This window comes from Papilio xuthus, unplaced genomic scaffold, assembly GCF_000836235.2.
Source record: "Papilio xuthus unplaced genomic scaffold, Pxut_1.1 DF825946.1, whole genome shotgun sequence".
Classification (NCBI taxonomy): domain Eukaryota; kingdom Metazoa; phylum Arthropoda; class Insecta; order Lepidoptera; family Papilionidae; genus Papilio; species Papilio xuthus.
The window spans coordinates 969103-985679 of NW_013532703.1; the positions used below are offsets into that span (position 1 = coordinate 969103).

A 16577-nucleotide genomic window follows, 5' to 3' on the forward strand; every position below is an offset into this window, starting at 1 on the left:
CCTAGCAATTTCTTCTAGTCGACAGAATGGCAAATGTTGAAGTTTGGGTCTTATTGCGACGGTGACAAGGTCTAAACTTGAGGCATGCGCATACTTGTTATGACGGCTGCGCAGTACCGCCTCACCGTGTGGCTACGGACTCCCTGAGTATGTAGTCTCTTTGCTTTCTTATATGCTGACACTTGCAAAAATATCAATAGCGTGATTCAGAACTTTCACAGTGTAATGAACGCTTCAGAGCTACCGCGAAGAATCAATGCGCCGCAAAATAAAATTAAGGTCAACTAACGGAAACACTGACGTTTTGCAAAACGCACAATGATCGAAGAAATAACCTTCAGTGTATAATTATTGAATAAACAAATTAATATATGTGTCTCTACCCTTTCTCAATCCATACTCTACCTCTTATTATATCTTCTTAAATGGAGAACTCTAGACTTTTTACTCTAATTGGTTTTTATTCTCATTAACTTAAAAATAATTCTTAAATTCAAATACTTTTACGGAAATAAAGTTAGTCAACTTTCTTTATGACTGAAAATAACATTAAAATGTAATATTTAATATCTCTGTAATAAAGTGCTCTGTAGAAACCGCCCAGGGAGGGATGGGAACGGGAATCTGATTTCAATGTAACTTGTTAAGGGGAAGTATCTTTAAAGCAAGTTTAATTTTGTGCCTTTAATATTTTTATATTATTTAGTTGATTTACGCCGTGAGGACGATGTCTATACAGAAAGCTAGTAAAAAAATAAATATTTCACGGTCCTTTAATAGGTAGAATTAATCGCCATATTGTTGTATTATAATAAAAAAGCTCATAAATCAATAAGAAAAATGTAAATTTGAACTTAATTTTTTTTGAGAGTATTAATGATAAAGTCTTTACCATATCAAGGAAAAACGAGAGCCATAAAAAAGAGAGTATAAAAAAATAGAATTACATTTATTTGTTAAATTGTGTTTTCTCAGTTTCGTAGATCTTCGCCTTAACAAAAGTTCAACGAAGCGTTAAGCCTGTAGAAAGTAGAACGTTGTCTGAGTCGGTACGAAGTAGTCGTATGCAGTCTGCGGCTATTAAATTAATCTTAATGGATCATATTAAAGTATTTTCTATGGTCCATTTGGAAGGGAAAATATCCTATTTGCTATTTTGGTGAATTGAGGTGGCCGCTTATTTTTTTTGCCACTTTATACTAAAAAAAATCATAATTATTAAACTCAGAACTCATTTTAGTGTTTTATAAAAATTGGCCTATACTTGTAGATATCTTGTTTGTTGTTATTGGATTGAAAAAAATGAAAATACGACTATATTTATACTAAAAGAATTAAATAGGGAATTGGAACTCACAATCTCACGTTTGCAGTTTACTATTTAACGTTTAAGCTCTTTATAATTAAAATTCAGTAGATTGAAAAAACCAAATAATTACGTATTAAAAACAGGGCGTTCTGATTTGGTACTGTTTGATTTCTCTTTAAAAAGTTTTTCATTCTTTTATGTTTTATAGAGCCCCATCTATTCGAAATTCTGTGAACTACAATGTTTCCAGGCGTTAACTATGAGACTAGCCTTTGGTTTAAAACATCTACTAACGACAACAAAAGAGATCGCTATAAAACTGCAAGGAATTAAAAAGGGAACATTCGATTTTTAAATTTATATTAAACTTAAAAACTTAAAACATATAGAAAGCTAAAAAGAAAATTCCAAAAAAATATTAAGGAGAAAACTAAAAAAAGACGATTTTAGAAGTCTGCTTATGTAAATTATAATATCAATCACATTCCACTTAGGAGGAACATAGAGATGGGACACAGTCAATTTTTACAACGATATAATCTATTTTTAAAATGTGTAGTAACGATAAAAAAATGTCAAGCGATTACTAAACGATAATTATTTTTCTGTGAAACTAGATTTGTATTAGAATATTCTCTCTTTTCTCTCTATATATCTCCTAATAACAGAAAAATAAATGAAATGTGAATTATTTATGCTGATGGTGTGAAAGTATTCAACTTTAATAGAAAAGTAAAAAGTTATTGCCTAATTCAAAAATCCTATTCAGAATGTTATCATTGTATGTACATATAAGGATTCATAACCTCCAACTGGTTTTCCTATTAGAAGCTATTAAAAAAAATCTAATAAGTAAAATTGTCGTAGTGTAAGAAACATGTGTAAAAATGATGCATTGCATAAAGTGTGGGACATCACTTCGATGACGTCAGACGTGTAAATCGATTCAACGCCAGCCAATCAGAAAACGAAAGCTGAAACACGCTTTCGATGTTTTCTAGATCGTAAGTATATATGCAAACCGGCACCTATACTGTCGGGGGAGTCCTAGGCTACGCGGTAAGCCGGTGCTGGTGTGAGGGCCGGTCTAATCCTCCGCCTCTGAATATGTCGTCGTTATCAATGTCGTCATGTATGGGTATCATATTGAAATGGAATAAAATAAAACAGTTCTTTAAAACTAAAACGAGAGTACTTCTCACAGACACCGATGTAGCCGCTTCGACTTCCTTTTGCATCTTTTTCTAATATTTCTTTTATAATATCCGATTCTTTTGGAGGAAATTTTTCATTTTTTATAGCCAATATATTCTTTGCATTAGTAACCACAAATACATTGAATAAATGGATTAAAATTCGACAACATTGTGAATGTTATTGTCCCTAATTTTTATAACTTTATCTTTATTGTCACTTTATTTTTCCTATTGGAACTCTACAACAACTGAACGAAGGATTTTAAAATAAATTTTGACGGAGTTCAAATTTTTTTTTTTGCTAAGTATCAAAACCACGTGAAGATGATATATATGGGAAATTTTCTTATGAGATTATATAGACTAAACTTTCCTTATAGGGTTTTTAGCTAGCATTTTGCGTAGTTATAAAATTGTATTCGTCGGACGTAAACAACGCCATCTACACTTGCCTTCAACACACGATACCAAACACATTGAATTTAATTTAGGAATAAAATAAAAATCTTATGCATTTAAGCGCCATCTATTATTGTGTACATACTTTTACGACATAGGATACAAAAGTATGGAGGCGATTTTTAAAATAAAGCTGTGATTTATTTTTAAAAACGTATTAAAATGAAAGAATTTAAAACAATTTGATAAAAAAAATTATATTTGGTTCATTTTTAGTTGTAATAAGTATAAAAACACAGACGCATTGAGAATCTAATCCTTTTTGAAGTCTATTAATAAACTATTATAAATAGTTACTAAGATATTATAATGATAATTATCATTATTAAATATAATAAAACAAACATAAAAAAAATAAAAACAAAAATAATACAAAACAATACGATATAAATTGTTGAGACACAAATTTAGAGGAAAAGAAAAAACAAAAAGGAGGTCATATTAGCTACTGCCGTGGGGGTGAGAGACCAAGCTCCTCTTTAGCATTTATTATCATGTCTTCATAGAGCGCTTATCATCTTCAACTTTCACTTAATTAGAACCGATTTGTCGATATAACTGTAGCAAGGAGTTAGACCGGATCCTCGCAACACCGGCTTACGGAGTAGCTACGGACCTCCCCGACAGTATTGCTCAACTTTTCTTTATATATTCAAATTGAAAATAAATTTTGATAGCGTGATTTAGAACTTTCTACGAAAACAGCGACATCAATTGATTATTTGAATAATATTCTATACAGGGAGTATTAATTCAATGCAAGTATTCATATTTTCATCAGTTTCTCTTATATTTTTGTTTATATTAAGCGTATTGTTTAAATTTTCAGTTCTCAACGTGGCTTACGTATTTTTCACTAGAGAGAAAGAGACAATGAGTGAGAAATCAACTACGTCTGTGTAATTTTAGTGTTCGTTATTGATTTTTGCATATCTCTGTCTCCATTTAGTATCCCCAGGTTGGCTTTCCAATTTTCCCCATTTCTATTTATTTCCCGCCAAAAGTTGTTTTTTCAAATATTGCTATTAAAACATTTTTATTTTTTATGGTACAATTTTCAAACATTGTTAGTATAGAAAAACTAATATTTTCTACACATCCTTAATATACAATTTATATTTTTTCCTACACCCATCCTGTATCCCTTTAAAAGTATGAGCTAATTTTTTAAGCTATTTAGCAAAGATCATACCAATAATTATTCTTTCCCTAATGTAATTTCAATTACATATATAATTTAAGAAATACGCATTGTTTTTGGAATTAACTTTCTATTGGATTCTCCCGAAAATTGAGAAAAATTCAGACTGGTGTCATAGTACCGGGATATTGTCCGCATTTATTATATAAACATGTGGTTATACTAACATTACGTTCCATTATTCACATGTACCATTAGGCGCCAAGAATGCAAGGCAAAGAGTACATTAAATATGCAAGGTTAAAAACTAAATTGAAATCGAAATGCCTTTTTCAGTTTTGATACGTGTTTATTATAATATTTAGAAGAAAATTTGAAAGTTTTCGTTTGATCTAAAATATTTCTTAGTTGTATCTTTCCAAGATTATTCGTTATTGTTTTATACATTTACTTTAATGAGGCCTTGACTTGCGCTAAATGGTATACTTTTATTGAAATCTTTCCTTATAATTCAATGCTTAGTCAAACCATCTTTGTATTTTATATTTTCCAAGGAAAAATATTTTAACAAGGCTTTGTTGTTTTTAACTATGGCAACTTCATGGTCTTAAAACTTTAAATCGTTGCACGATAGAAATAAAACTGCTTCAATAGAAATTGTTTCATCAACTTTGACAATGGCGATGTTGCACTAATATATTTGTTATTGTTCTCTCTGTTGTTAATAGTGTTGTTTACTTAGTTTTCCATTACGTTTATTCATACAAATCAAGTATATTGTTGCCATTAAATAGTAGGAGACGATTGTTGCAATTTAACAATATACAAATTATCGTCATTATAGAAACACCACGAAAGGTAGTGTTGCAATAAAATTTTGTTTTTGACGTATAAATATAATGTTTATGTCTTTGCAAATAGCTTCGTTTACTAAGATTTTCAATATTTTTGTGATGTTTGCTTCCTATTACGCTAAATTGTAAATAAAAGAACAGACCATGTTTATCAAAATGTACGTACGCGTGGCTCTACATCTAATGTCAAAAACCAAGTAGATTTATATTTATTAGAATGCAAAAGATATTTCTTTTTCATTATTGTTATTTAATAGTAAAATCACAAAATATGCCTTCAAATAAGAATGCTTACATAACCTATAAGAGCAGACTCTCTTAAGTCTAAATTGCTGTTTAGGTTAACAAGTTTGTCGCAAGTTCAAGATGATAGAAAAATTATCTATAGTGCATCTCCATATTTATTCAGGAATTACAACAAATACCTTTCGAACTAATTCTATAAACCAACATAAGGATTGTAACTACCTTGTATTAGCTCCTGTATTAACAAAAAAACTTGTTTTTCAGGCTGTATAAATCATGTCTGATGAGGAACATGGAGAATCATCATCTGCACGATTGTTGTCTTCACATTTCAAAGATGGTGTGTATTTTTACAAAATTATATGTAGAAAAATATCTTGATACTGATTATGAGTTGAAGTCATCGTTTTGAAACTATTTTTATCATTTTACATTCATTAATAATATTTTTTGATTTTAGATCAATTAGAAATTGTTGAGGTGACTTCATTTGATAAAGCGCAGGTGAGCATTTTTTATTTAACAAGTAGCTGTCGCCCTTGACTGCATTGACTTAAACAAAAAAAAAAACTTAATTACTAGCCTATGTGTTTTTCTAGACTATGTTCTTCATCTGTACCAAAATTTGTCAAGATCCATTGAGGTGTTACAGAGATACCTTTGAAAAAACATCCATCCATCCATTTAAACTTTTTAATATTAGTAAGAAGCAAGATGATTGAAATTACTGGATAATGAGATGTGAATATGATTGATTAATCAAACATTTCCTTGTACAAGATAAACAAAAAGTTCAATAGAAATAAGGTGTTATTCCAGTAGATTTCAAAAAGTTCAATAGAAATAAGGTGTTATTCCAGTAGATTTTAATTTACACCTATGGAAATCTCATTTGAAATTCCTCTTTCCCTTCCCACCTTTTTTCTTATAAGGAAAGGATGGGAAATGGAAGTGGACTTTCCGGATGAGAGGATGCACGGAAAGGGAAAATATTTTTTTCTGTGCATCCTCTCCTCCGTCAATAAAAGGTAGGCAACGCTTATGCTATTGTCATAAGTCTATGGACAACGGTCACTTCGCTATTTCCGCGATTTCAGGTGTCCGCTCGCTCGTTTGCCACCTTTTGATATATAAAAAAAACTGTTAGGACTAACCTTAACTATGTTACAGTCTTATGTATGTTATTTTTTTTTTATTAAAAAATGTATATTATAATCCCAGCTGGAGAGTTTAGATGGTCATGTGTTGGAGGCAGGAGAGAGCAGTGATGGTATGAAATATATGCAAGTTCTGGACTCAAGTAAGAACATGATGGTGGACTTACTAAACTTAACGTTGGTTCGGTGAGTTTGTGTTTTGACAACTTGATAAGTTTTTGTACTGTCTGTCCTTATTTATTTAATTAAATATAAAAATGCACAGTTTATTTAACAAAAACTTAGTCATTATATTATAAGAGAAAACATCATAACTTTTTCCTACTTATATAAATTTACTAGATATAGCCTTGGGCTTTGTCCTGAATAAAAAAAACTTGTTTTGTAGCCTTAAAGTTCTTCTATACTCTAGACTTTTCTTATTCTAAAGACTATATTCTACATCTATGGTAAATTTCAGCTAGATCCATGCAACTGTTATGAAGATACCTTCTAACAAACATCCATCTAAACATTCACATCTATATATCTATATATAAAAGAAAGTCGTGTTAGTTACACTATTAATAACTCAAGAACGGCTTTATTGATATGCCTGAAAATTGGTGAAGAGGTAGCTGAGAGCATGGAGACGGACATGATACTATTTATTCATTTTTTTCGAATTTATGCCTTGAAAATTCTTCTTTTTATTTAATTTACTAATATTATAAATGCGAATGTTTAGATGGATGTGATGTTGATGGATGGATTGGTGTGCTACACTAATTAAGTTTTTTATATATCCACGCGGACGAAGTCGCGGGCGACAGCTAGTTTATAATATTTGTAAGATAAATTTTTCAAAAAAGAACTCGTTAAGTTTTAAGATGCAAAGAACATGCAGTCTAAGGTATAGCTAAATGCAATATATTATTTCTTCATATATAAAATGTCCATTGCTACATTTTTGTTTATTTTCCACAGGAGTGAAGATGGTCAGGAGTCTTACCAGTTGGTGACAACTGCAGATTCATCTGAGAGCAATGAAGGTGAAACTGTTACTTGTGTTTTGCAAACCACTGAAGATGGGGAAGGTAAAAGAATGATATTGAAACCAACCAAAAAAAATTAATATCTCTTTAACTTTATCATGAAATACTAGCGATTGACCGGGACTCAGTTCACGGGGAATTAAAAAAAACTTATTAGTAGCCTAGTTCTTCAAGATTATGTTCTACATTTGTGCCAAATTTTATCAAGATCTGTTGAGCCGTTCTAGAGAGACTTTCAAACAAACATCCATCTAAACATTCGCATTTATAATATTAGTAATATTACTGTCAGATTGTTATCCATGACATTGTAAATGGAACAAATCTTACTAATATTATAAATGCGAATGTTTAGATGGAAGTTTGTTTGAAAGTATCTCTAGAACGGCTTAACAGATCTTGATGAGATTAGGTATAGATGTAGGACATAGTCTGGAAGAACACATAGGCTACTAATAAAGTTTCTTTTAATTCCGCACGGACGGAGTCTCGGGCAACAACTAGTATTTTTATATAAGTAACAAAAATAGTAAAAGTGAAGTTGTTATTGTTAATTTAACAACTAGCCAGATAATAAACTGACGAATTTCACACTTTATTAGTGACATAATTTTATCATATTACCTTGCCTTGTAATAAAATAAAATATTTTATACTAACAGATACGGAGAATCAAGAGACATATGTCATGGTGGACGGTGCTGATGGTCCACTGATGTTCCTGCAGCAATCTCCAATAAAGAAACCATCGCCATTGGTAATATTTTTATTAAAACGCTAGCTTTCGTCCGCGACTCTGTCCGCGCTTAATTAAAGAGTAGCCTATGTGTTCTTCCAGACTATGTTCTATATGTATGCCAAATTTCATCGAGATCTGTTGAGCAGTTCCAGAGATAACTTCAAACAAACATCCATGCATCCATCTGAACATTCGCATTTATATTAGTAAGATATGAGAAAGGGTTAAGAAACATTTTCAACAAACAAGCTTTTCTAACAATAAGTAACTCGGCATTTTTTTTTTATCTATCATAGAGTTTGTTAATATTTCTTATTGTATATATTTACAGAAGCCGGCACCTTCACCTGCAGAAATATTGGAAAGAGCTAAAGCCTTACAGAAAGCTAAGTATGTCACCTTTAGGAAATCTTTAGTAATATTATAGAAATTAAACATTTGATTTTTAACAAGGAATTAATCTCTGAAAGTTTTGAACCATTTTAGAAATATTCTTTCACTGTTGGGATTGTATTTATTACAAGTTTTAATTTCGCGTAAAGTCGCGGGCAACTGCTATGTGAGATAAAAGTTAAAGACACCCTGGGGTTCTGTAAGTCCATTGAGAAGTATAGTTGGTGATTCAGAAGTTAAACAAGAAATAATGTTAAGCGAAAACGAAATGGACACAAATATCACAGCTTATAGCCCGTCTGGTTGAATATTTTACAGGAAGCTGTCGTCCAGTGGTGGTGTGGGGGCCAGCAGGGGCCGGGGGCGAGGGCGGCGGCGGCGCGGGGAGCTGCCCCCACCGCACGAGCTGCTCGCCTCGCCCAGCTTCAAGCTATTCCTCTACTCCTGCAAGCTGTGCAGCTTCCAATGCAACGCTATCAAAGAACTCACCGCACACAAGGTTACATTGCTCCCAAAGATTACCACATTCCACCGTTTTATACAAATTCTACCAAAAGTTACCGTTTTCTACCAATTTGTAATATTTAGTAGATTTTTTATTTTCATAGTTGTCTACAGCTTTGATGTTTTCTACTACAGCTTTCTACTAATTTCTACACTTTTCTACCAATTGTTACTACTTTGTAGGCGGCGGAACACGCGGGTGGCGGGGGTAGCGGTGCGGGGCGGCGGCGCGGGGGCTGGCTGACGTCACCCATTACCCTGCAGTGTGCGCGCTGTCCGTACAGGGGCTCCACACATTGGCAGGTAATATTAACGCCTTCACACACAGGGATAAGCACATTAGAGAATTCTAGTGTCCGATCGAAACTGGTTTGTTCGGTTTTGCGCTAAGTTTTGGGCGAAATGTGAAATTAAGTCTAATTTTTAAACATTTCAAAAGTTTTTTTTTTTTTTTATTAAAATATAATTGTGAATATTTTCTAGCTAATGAAACACGTCAAAGAGAAGCACGTGGAAGCTGACGACGAAGCTATAAGCAGTGAGTATTCATTGGCCATGTTACATCTAAAATTATGTTCTACTCGGCCTTTATAAATTAATAGGCGATTACATCAAAATGACAGCCAACATAAATGCGTCCGTTGATGTGACTTGATAGTTAATACTATGTATATTAGTTTGAAGCCACACCACCCCTACCAACAACGACAAAATGGCGAAAATCAAATAGGCACAGAATACTACGTCTTATAGCCAGTCCATTTATAGAGGTAGTACCAAGACCACTCAGAAGACAGGCCTCGAGTAAGTCATTCTGTCTTTGAAGGACTAATTTTTAGAAATATTCTCTTTTTGTGTTGAAGCACAACGCTTCTAAAACTGGACGTCTATGGTTGTTTCGCTATTTCGGCGAATTTATGTGGCAGTTTGCTAGAAACGCCAATCTTATATAATAATATAAAAAAATAGTTTTCCGATTATTGTCAGTTCAGAGATGCAGTGTCAATTTTTTTTTATTTTGTTTTTCTTAAGATGTTTTTTTGTTGTGTATAGACAAGGTGTACCTGGACAGCGCGGAGGTGGCGGCTGCAGATGTGCTGGTGTGCGGTGCTTGCGGCTTCGAGTCCTCCTCCCGGCAGACCTTCAAGTTGCACATAGAGCAGGACCACGGAGCTAATACTTGCTGAACTTACCACACACAGAATTTAATTTCCTACCCACGCGGGTAACTTGTAACTTTCAGTGTAGTGTGATACTAGAGTTGCCCGGTTGTTACTATTAGTCATATCAAGGCAAATATATTAGATGTTCAGACATAAGGCACTAGATGTTAAATTTAAAAAAAACACCTCACGTAATTTATGGACGCCAAAACAAAAAACAATATATAATTGTGATCTAATTTCACGAAATTTGTAATTAGATCGCACAGCGTTTCTTTAGTAAACAGTAGATTTCTGTTCTTATCAAATCATGTTATAGTGTTACAACAGTGGAGACGCACTGATAGTTGTAATACGTACGTATATAACTTGCATTGTGAACGAACTTTCAATCCACCTGGGTAGTAAAAAAAAGTCCTCAACTATGCAGTGAGATTGAGGGACGTTTATTTACTACCCACCTTTCGACAAACTATTGTTTGTGTTTCCTCCATAGAGTTATTGTGTAACATATGTCGGGTTATTTTCTTAATAAAGTACATTGTATTATCTGCACAATATTTAAAAACATCGTATAGTCTTACTAATATTATAAATGCGAATGTTTAGATGTATGTTTGAAGTTATCTCTGGAACGGCTCAACGGATTTTAATGAAATTTGGCATACATGTACATCATAGTCTGGAAGAACACATAGGCTAGTTTTTTTTACGCGCGTACGGAGTCGCGGGCGAGGACTAGTATGTTATAAAATTTATTTGTCATTTTATTATTCACTTAAATGATATCAATAAAATCTTTTGTTAAAAGTACATTTTGTGTGCATTTTCGCTTTTAATATTGTGAAAAATTAAATATATGATAGTTTTTCTGTTACTTAATAATATATAATTGCAGTATTTAGTAATTGTACAGGGGTTTTAATAAAAAACCCTTATTTGATAATTAACTTAATATCGTAGAACATGAATAGCAAAAAGACATAGAAAACTGATCTGACATTACTGAATTCGAAAATATAAATTTCTTCTTTTTCCTATTAGTAAATGGCAACTAAACTGTAAAAACTCCTTGAACAGTAATTAATAAAAGAATAAATATTTTTTTATAGAATTTGTCATAGATATTGTGAAAAAATTACGTCATTACGGAGCTGTAAGAATTCATAATAAATGCAAAATAAATACGATTAAAGTATTATGTTAAATAAAGGCTTTTAATTAATTTTATATGTTTTTGTTTTATTTTTTCCTTTGTCTCGAGCGTACACTCCATAAGTACATGCCGGAGAGAGTGCGGCGTCAGTCGATGACCTTTGGACCGGTAGCACGTGTCGGTACGTGAACGAGCCAAATCTAACGCAACGAATGCTACACTCATATCCTGCAATTTTCCTTTCATACATCATTTAGGGATGGTTTTTAAATAAAAAATAATATCAAAATAAAATATACATAATCTATTTTATTTCTTTAGTAAATCTAAAGTAAAATTATTCTTATAAGTAAACTTAAATATTACAATAATTAAGATTTCTACATTGGGACAATGAAAATTTTAAACATTGTATAAATTTATCAATTTAACGGTTGGTTTCGGAGACCGAAATATCTATATAAAACGTATTATCCCTGTATCTACCACCAAACAGAGATAACATGTTTTAAACGACGACTTTTGGTCTCAGAAACCCACAGTAAATGATTCACTATTAAGTTTATTCATAGTTCCAGTTTGAAGTTTTCTAAATAGATTTTATAAATTTACTACATAATCGGACTTTTAAAAGTGAAATTCAGATTATTGAATAAAATACAATAAAATTCCAATATTTCAAATCCTATTCGGTTGTTAAAAGGTAAATTTCATCCGAGAAAGCCCAAATAAGATTTAGAAATTGTCCAAATCGATATTATTAACAATAGAAATAGTCAAAACCTTAAAATAGAACTCCATTTCAGTGACACTTTTTATTGTAATCTGTTTTGTTAACTGTGGGTTTCTGACATCAAATTTTTTGTATTAAACATATTGTCATCAGAGATAACAAGATGTTTTATACTGAAATTTTGATCTTGGAAACCCACGGTAAATAGAATTTAAAGTAGATTTCTACAGTTAAATGTAAAAAATACACAGTCCATGATACTAAACACTTTGAGTTCATCGTTGAGGGCACTCTATGTGCTAGGGACACTTCCTCTCCAGCTGACCTTTGCCTCCCTCATCATACTCCTGAGAAGAGATCCACATCTGCTGGAAGGAACCGATCGATGCCAGGATTGATCCACCTGCAAAATAAAAGATTAAGATGTAAATATAAATTATAGTTAGTATTAAAACGAGATTTTACGTTAAAGCAAATTACTAAATATGTTCAGAGAAAAAAAATGTTTTTTTTTAATAGCTAGAATGACGTATAAAAATTGACAGTTGACAGTCCATTCTTGACGCCAAATGATAGATTTAGATAGATGATTGGATCTTAGTTTGAAGGTATTTCCAGAACAGTTCAACGGATTTTGATAAAATTTGGCACACATGTAGAACATAGTCTTGTAGTACACACAGGCTATTTATTTATCTTGTTTTTATTCATCGCAGTCTGAATCGCGAGCGCTAGCTTCCATTATGAAAGGAATCAAAGTTAATTGCGAGTCTCAAATACCTAGCCATGCAGCAAATCGTCTCTCCTGTGGGGATGGTGCTGCGTGCGTCTTGAGGCGGTGGCTGGAGGGTGCGCGCGCTGCCAGCTCCCTGGCGACGCGGTCAGGCCAGCCCGCCAGCGCGCTCAGTCCGCCGCACGCCACCACACCGCCCCACAGCGCGGGCCGCGCGTCCGCGTCGCATGCTCCCGCTGCACTGCATACTGCAACACACATACACCATACTGCATGACCTGGACAAGCTATATATAACAAGGGTTGTCACAGTATGTTCTCTTCCTTACATCCTCTTTTTCCAGAAGGAAATGTTTTATGCAAACTCCGCGCCCCGGGGTGGATGTGGATGTGGAATTATCTTCCGGATGGGAAGATTACCCCATAAACTCCTTTGTTCCTCCTATGTATATCCCCTTTCGATGGGGAATTCACCGGACTGTACATTCGTATCAGCCGTTATATCTAAATGCATTTCTTTTTTACGCATGTTATTCACATGTTGTATGCCACTGACCTGGATATAGCCAGTGCATGGCTATGTATAATTTTTCGCCATTTTGGCGCTAGTATCGTATAAGAGCAAAAATGACTTTCGCTTATTATGATTTCTCACTACCTTAGGCGAGATTCGAGCCCTAAGAGTTGAGAACTTGTTTGAGCTGATGAGGAAGAGTATTTGAGTGTAACCTAGTTGTGCAGCGCCCATGGTCTGCTCGAAGAGGCACTCAGTGAGTTTGAAGCGCTCAGGACCGAAGTCCTGGTGGTATCCGCCGGGGAACTCGTGGTGCACGCCGGGCACCGCCGCCGCCACGCGCTCCTCGTACGGATTCTCTGACACCTGCAACATAACATATGTACTATCAAGGAAACTGCCGGTGTTTAAGATAGCAAGTTTGAACGTTTAGACGACGACTCGTAACTTTATATGACATAACTTTTCTGTGTCTACGAAAAAAGAACAGTCAGTCGTATTGGTTATTTGTTAGAAGAGTAGTTTGTCTGTTTAGAAAGAATAAGGCAATATTTCTGAAAGTCGAACACCGCCAAATGCCCTGACTGTACCTATACCAACATTTGTAGTCTTCAGACGCATCGATGGCAGTGAACGTGTTAACGCACCATTTGATTCAATGAGTTAAATCATCAAAGTTAAAAAAAAATTGCATCAAAATCTTTTTTTTATACTAGTAAGTACCTATTATCGTAAGTACCAACATTATGTATAGTAAAAATCAATATAATAACAGCACTCACTTGTGCAACACAATGACAGAAGTCTTCGTACTGACGTTTGAGCATATACTGCTGCCAGGACTGCGTGAGGCCGGCGGGCAGATTCTTCAACGTATACTTGGCTCTCTCCCGTTCTCTTATCACTTCTTTGCTCTGAAAATTGTCGACACATATTATTAAAAAACGTGCATAAGCTTACTAATATTATAAATGCAAATGTTTAGATGGATGGAAGTTTGAAGACATCTTCAAAAGGCTGAACGGACCTAGATGAAATTTGTACATATAGAAAATATTCTGAAGAACACATAGGCTACTAATTAAGTCTTTTTCAATACTGCGCAGACGGAGTCACGGACGACAGCTTGTATATTTAGAGTAGATTGGTTTACCTGTATGCTGTATATAGGTAGCATCTGTATGTGCATGTTGTTGAGCATTATCTTGGCCTGTGCTGCAAGGTGGTCTCCGCCCAGAGGTGACCGAACCGCTGCAGACACTATGGCATACCTATTGGCATATATAACTCATATAGAGACAATTTTATTACAAGTACTAAATAATATATTTACTTGGTATCTTAGAAATTATATTTTATGTTGTATTTAATATTTCTCCCAAGTAAGGGCTGTCAGGTGGCCGGCCATAAAAATATAAGCCAAAACCTTAAGGTTTATAAAAATCTTATGCGCCAGCCCTACTTAAGTGGGATAAGACAAGAAAGAAGACTTGGTGTCCTAGAAAAGTTTTCAATATTACGATTCAATCTACACATGTCAGAAGAAATTCAAAAAATATTTGTGAAGTCAACCAACCCGCACTTGGCCAGCATGAGACTATGGCCTAGTCACCCCTAACTTTGGGTAGGCTCCGAGCCCCTCGGTGGGGTCGTATAGTGAGCTGATGATGATGATTCATATAAAATGTATTTAATATTTACCCGTCAATAACTGGTACAGCAGAAGTCTGACTTGCTCCAGCATCTAACACTAAAGCTGTAGACTTTCCATTAGCAAATGCAGCAAGTACAGCATTCTTAACAAGGAAGAAAGCGGGCGCCTGATACTTCTCAAACAGTAACTCCGCTAATTTCTCTCTTGCAGGTCTTGTTGTCCATACCGCCTCAGTGAAGAGTGCTGGATGATGTTCTGATGGAGAACGGATCACCTAAACAACAACACTTAAGTTAGTTATCATTTTATACACAAAAGTTGTTTCAAAATTTGCTGCTTTATCACAATTTTCTCATGTGTGATATAATCTTAGTGACTTACTTTAGAATAACAGTAGTCCAACATTTTCTCAAATAAATCCCAGTTATCGACCTGCCCATCTTTCATATATGTTTGTATTTCCATCCCGGGCCTTGGAACATGAATTTCTGTTACATCAATGTAGTGGCGGAGTTCATTGCCTGTTTTTGCAGCTGTAAAAGTTAACAATTACGTTATAATAACGTATAATACATCCATATTGCCAAGACAGTCTTGTAAATCTGCTATTTTAATCATGTTTAACTTTTCTAACCTTCTTTTTCAAACAATATTATAATAAAAAAATTGTGTATATGTGTATTAAATATACAATAACATGTTCAACATATTGTTAATACAATCGAATTGATCTATAATAGCAGTAATCTATAAATGTGAAATGAGATTATTAAGACTTGTTTTATTTAAAATGATGTGGAATAGAAATGATTAACTAACCGCTCTGTGTGATATTGCCATCTGGAACCTTCTCTTCTGCATCAGGAATGTGAGTAGCAGGTCCAACACCGATCACGGCAGGGATATCGGCTTTAGGAGTATCTTCTTGTGCGTAACCAACACGCAATGAATGATGTCCCGGATCAAACACTAAAGCACCTATTTCATCACCACCATACAACATACCATTGGGTCCACTCATTTTGAATCACTCTTTCTTAATTATTGTAAAAATAAACTAACATAAAATCGAGAAAATATCTAGCGGTACGAAATCGCGTTCAAAAATATTTCTTAATTTGACAACACTAGGGTTGTGGATGACGCTTTGAATGCGATTGTAGAGCGAGCAATCGATTTTTGTTAAAGCTCGAATATCGATTTAGAGAAAAAATGCTAATAAAGCATTTTTTATATTTGTTTTTATTAAAATAAAATTAATATTAAAGTGTTACAATATCGTTAATTAACACCAATTGGTTAAGAGTTAAGGATGTGAACTGACTAACTTGCCGTGGTTTTAAATCCGCCTTTCGAAACATTAATGGTATTTGATATTTTAAGGAAGTTCTTTTAGGTTATTTAAATTCTTTTTATTAAACATGCTATTAACGTATCACTTTCAATAACAAACTTGAATCACATAATAATATGATGTCTACATTTTCGTTCGTTTCTTGAATTATAACAATCTTATTAATAAACTGTAAAAAGGAAGATAATATATCAGTGATAAAATGTAACTGGAACTTAACTGTCGAGCTAACGAGGTA

At 33.7% G+C, this 16577-nt stretch overlaps 2 protein-coding genes across 4 annotated transcripts; one reads left to right on the forward strand and one right to left on the reverse strand.

Annotated features, from left to right (window-relative positions):
* The first annotated feature begins 4750 nt into the window (after positions 1-4750).
* On the forward strand, positions 4751-10369 carry LOC106123961 (uncharacterized). Of its 3 annotated transcripts, none has more exons than XM_013320380.1 (11): positions 4751-4963; positions 5470-5545; positions 5666-5709; positions 6427-6548; positions 7329-7438; positions 8059-8153; positions 8467-8525; positions 8847-9027; positions 9216-9335; positions 9516-9570; positions 10086-10369. In XM_013320380.1, exons 2-11 carry the CDS (start codon positions 5482-5484, stop codon positions 10217-10219), a joined length of 984 nt encoding a protein of 327 aa, XP_013175834.1. In that variant the 5' UTR covers positions 4751-4963; positions 5470-5481; the 3' UTR covers positions 10220-10369. The 3 variants fall into 3 exon arrangements, with proteins under 3 accessions (XP_013175834.1, XP_013175833.1, XP_013175835.1); XM_013320379.1 differs by lacking the exon at positions 4751-4963 and adding an exon at positions 4994-5117; XM_013320381.1 differs by lacking the exon at positions 4751-4963 and adding an exon at positions 4994-5117 and having other exon boundaries at positions 7329-7393.
* Positions 10370-11715: 1346 nt separating this feature from the next.
* Positions 11716-16124, reverse strand: Bap55 (Brahma associated protein 55kD). Its single transcript, XM_013320373.1, has 8 exons — positions 15805-16124; positions 15367-15518; positions 15033-15259; positions 14485-14602; positions 14114-14245; positions 13547-13697; positions 12865-13065; positions 11716-12487 (listed from the first exon to the last, which is right to left on the reverse strand). The coding sequence occupies exons 1-8, from the start codon at positions 16004-16006 to the stop codon at positions 12384-12386; spliced, it is 1287 nt and encodes a 428-aa protein (XP_013175827.1). The 5' UTR covers positions 16007-16124; the 3' UTR covers positions 11716-12383.
* Between the last annotated feature and the right edge of the window lie 453 nt (positions 16125-16577).

Bases quoted from the DNA above. Each gene is read 5' to 3' on its own strand.
- LOC106123961 (XM_013320380.1), top strand. From the start codon at position 5,482: ATGTCTGATGAGGAACATGGAGAATCATCATCTGCACGATTGTTGTCT. The intron at 5,710-6,426 runs GTGAGCATTTTT...TTATAATCCCAG, and splicing joins CTTCATTTGATAAAGCGCAG to CTGGAGAGTTTAGATGGTCA. The intron at 7,439-8,058 runs GTAAAAGAATGA...TTATACTAACAG, and splicing joins AACCACTGAAGATGGGGAAG to ATACGGAGAATCAAGAGACA.
- Bap55 (XM_013320373.1), bottom strand. From the start codon at position 16,006: ATGAGTGGACCCAATGGTATGTTGTATGGTGGTGATGAAATAGGTGCT. The intron at 13,698-14,113 runs GTGAGTGCTGTT...GTTATGTTGCAG, and splicing joins TCTGTCATTGTGTTGCACAA to GTGTCAGAGAATCCGTACGA. The intron at 12,488-12,864 runs GTATTTGAGACT...TTTATTTTGCAG, and splicing joins ACGATTTGCTGCATGGCTAG to GTGGATCAATCCTGGCATCG.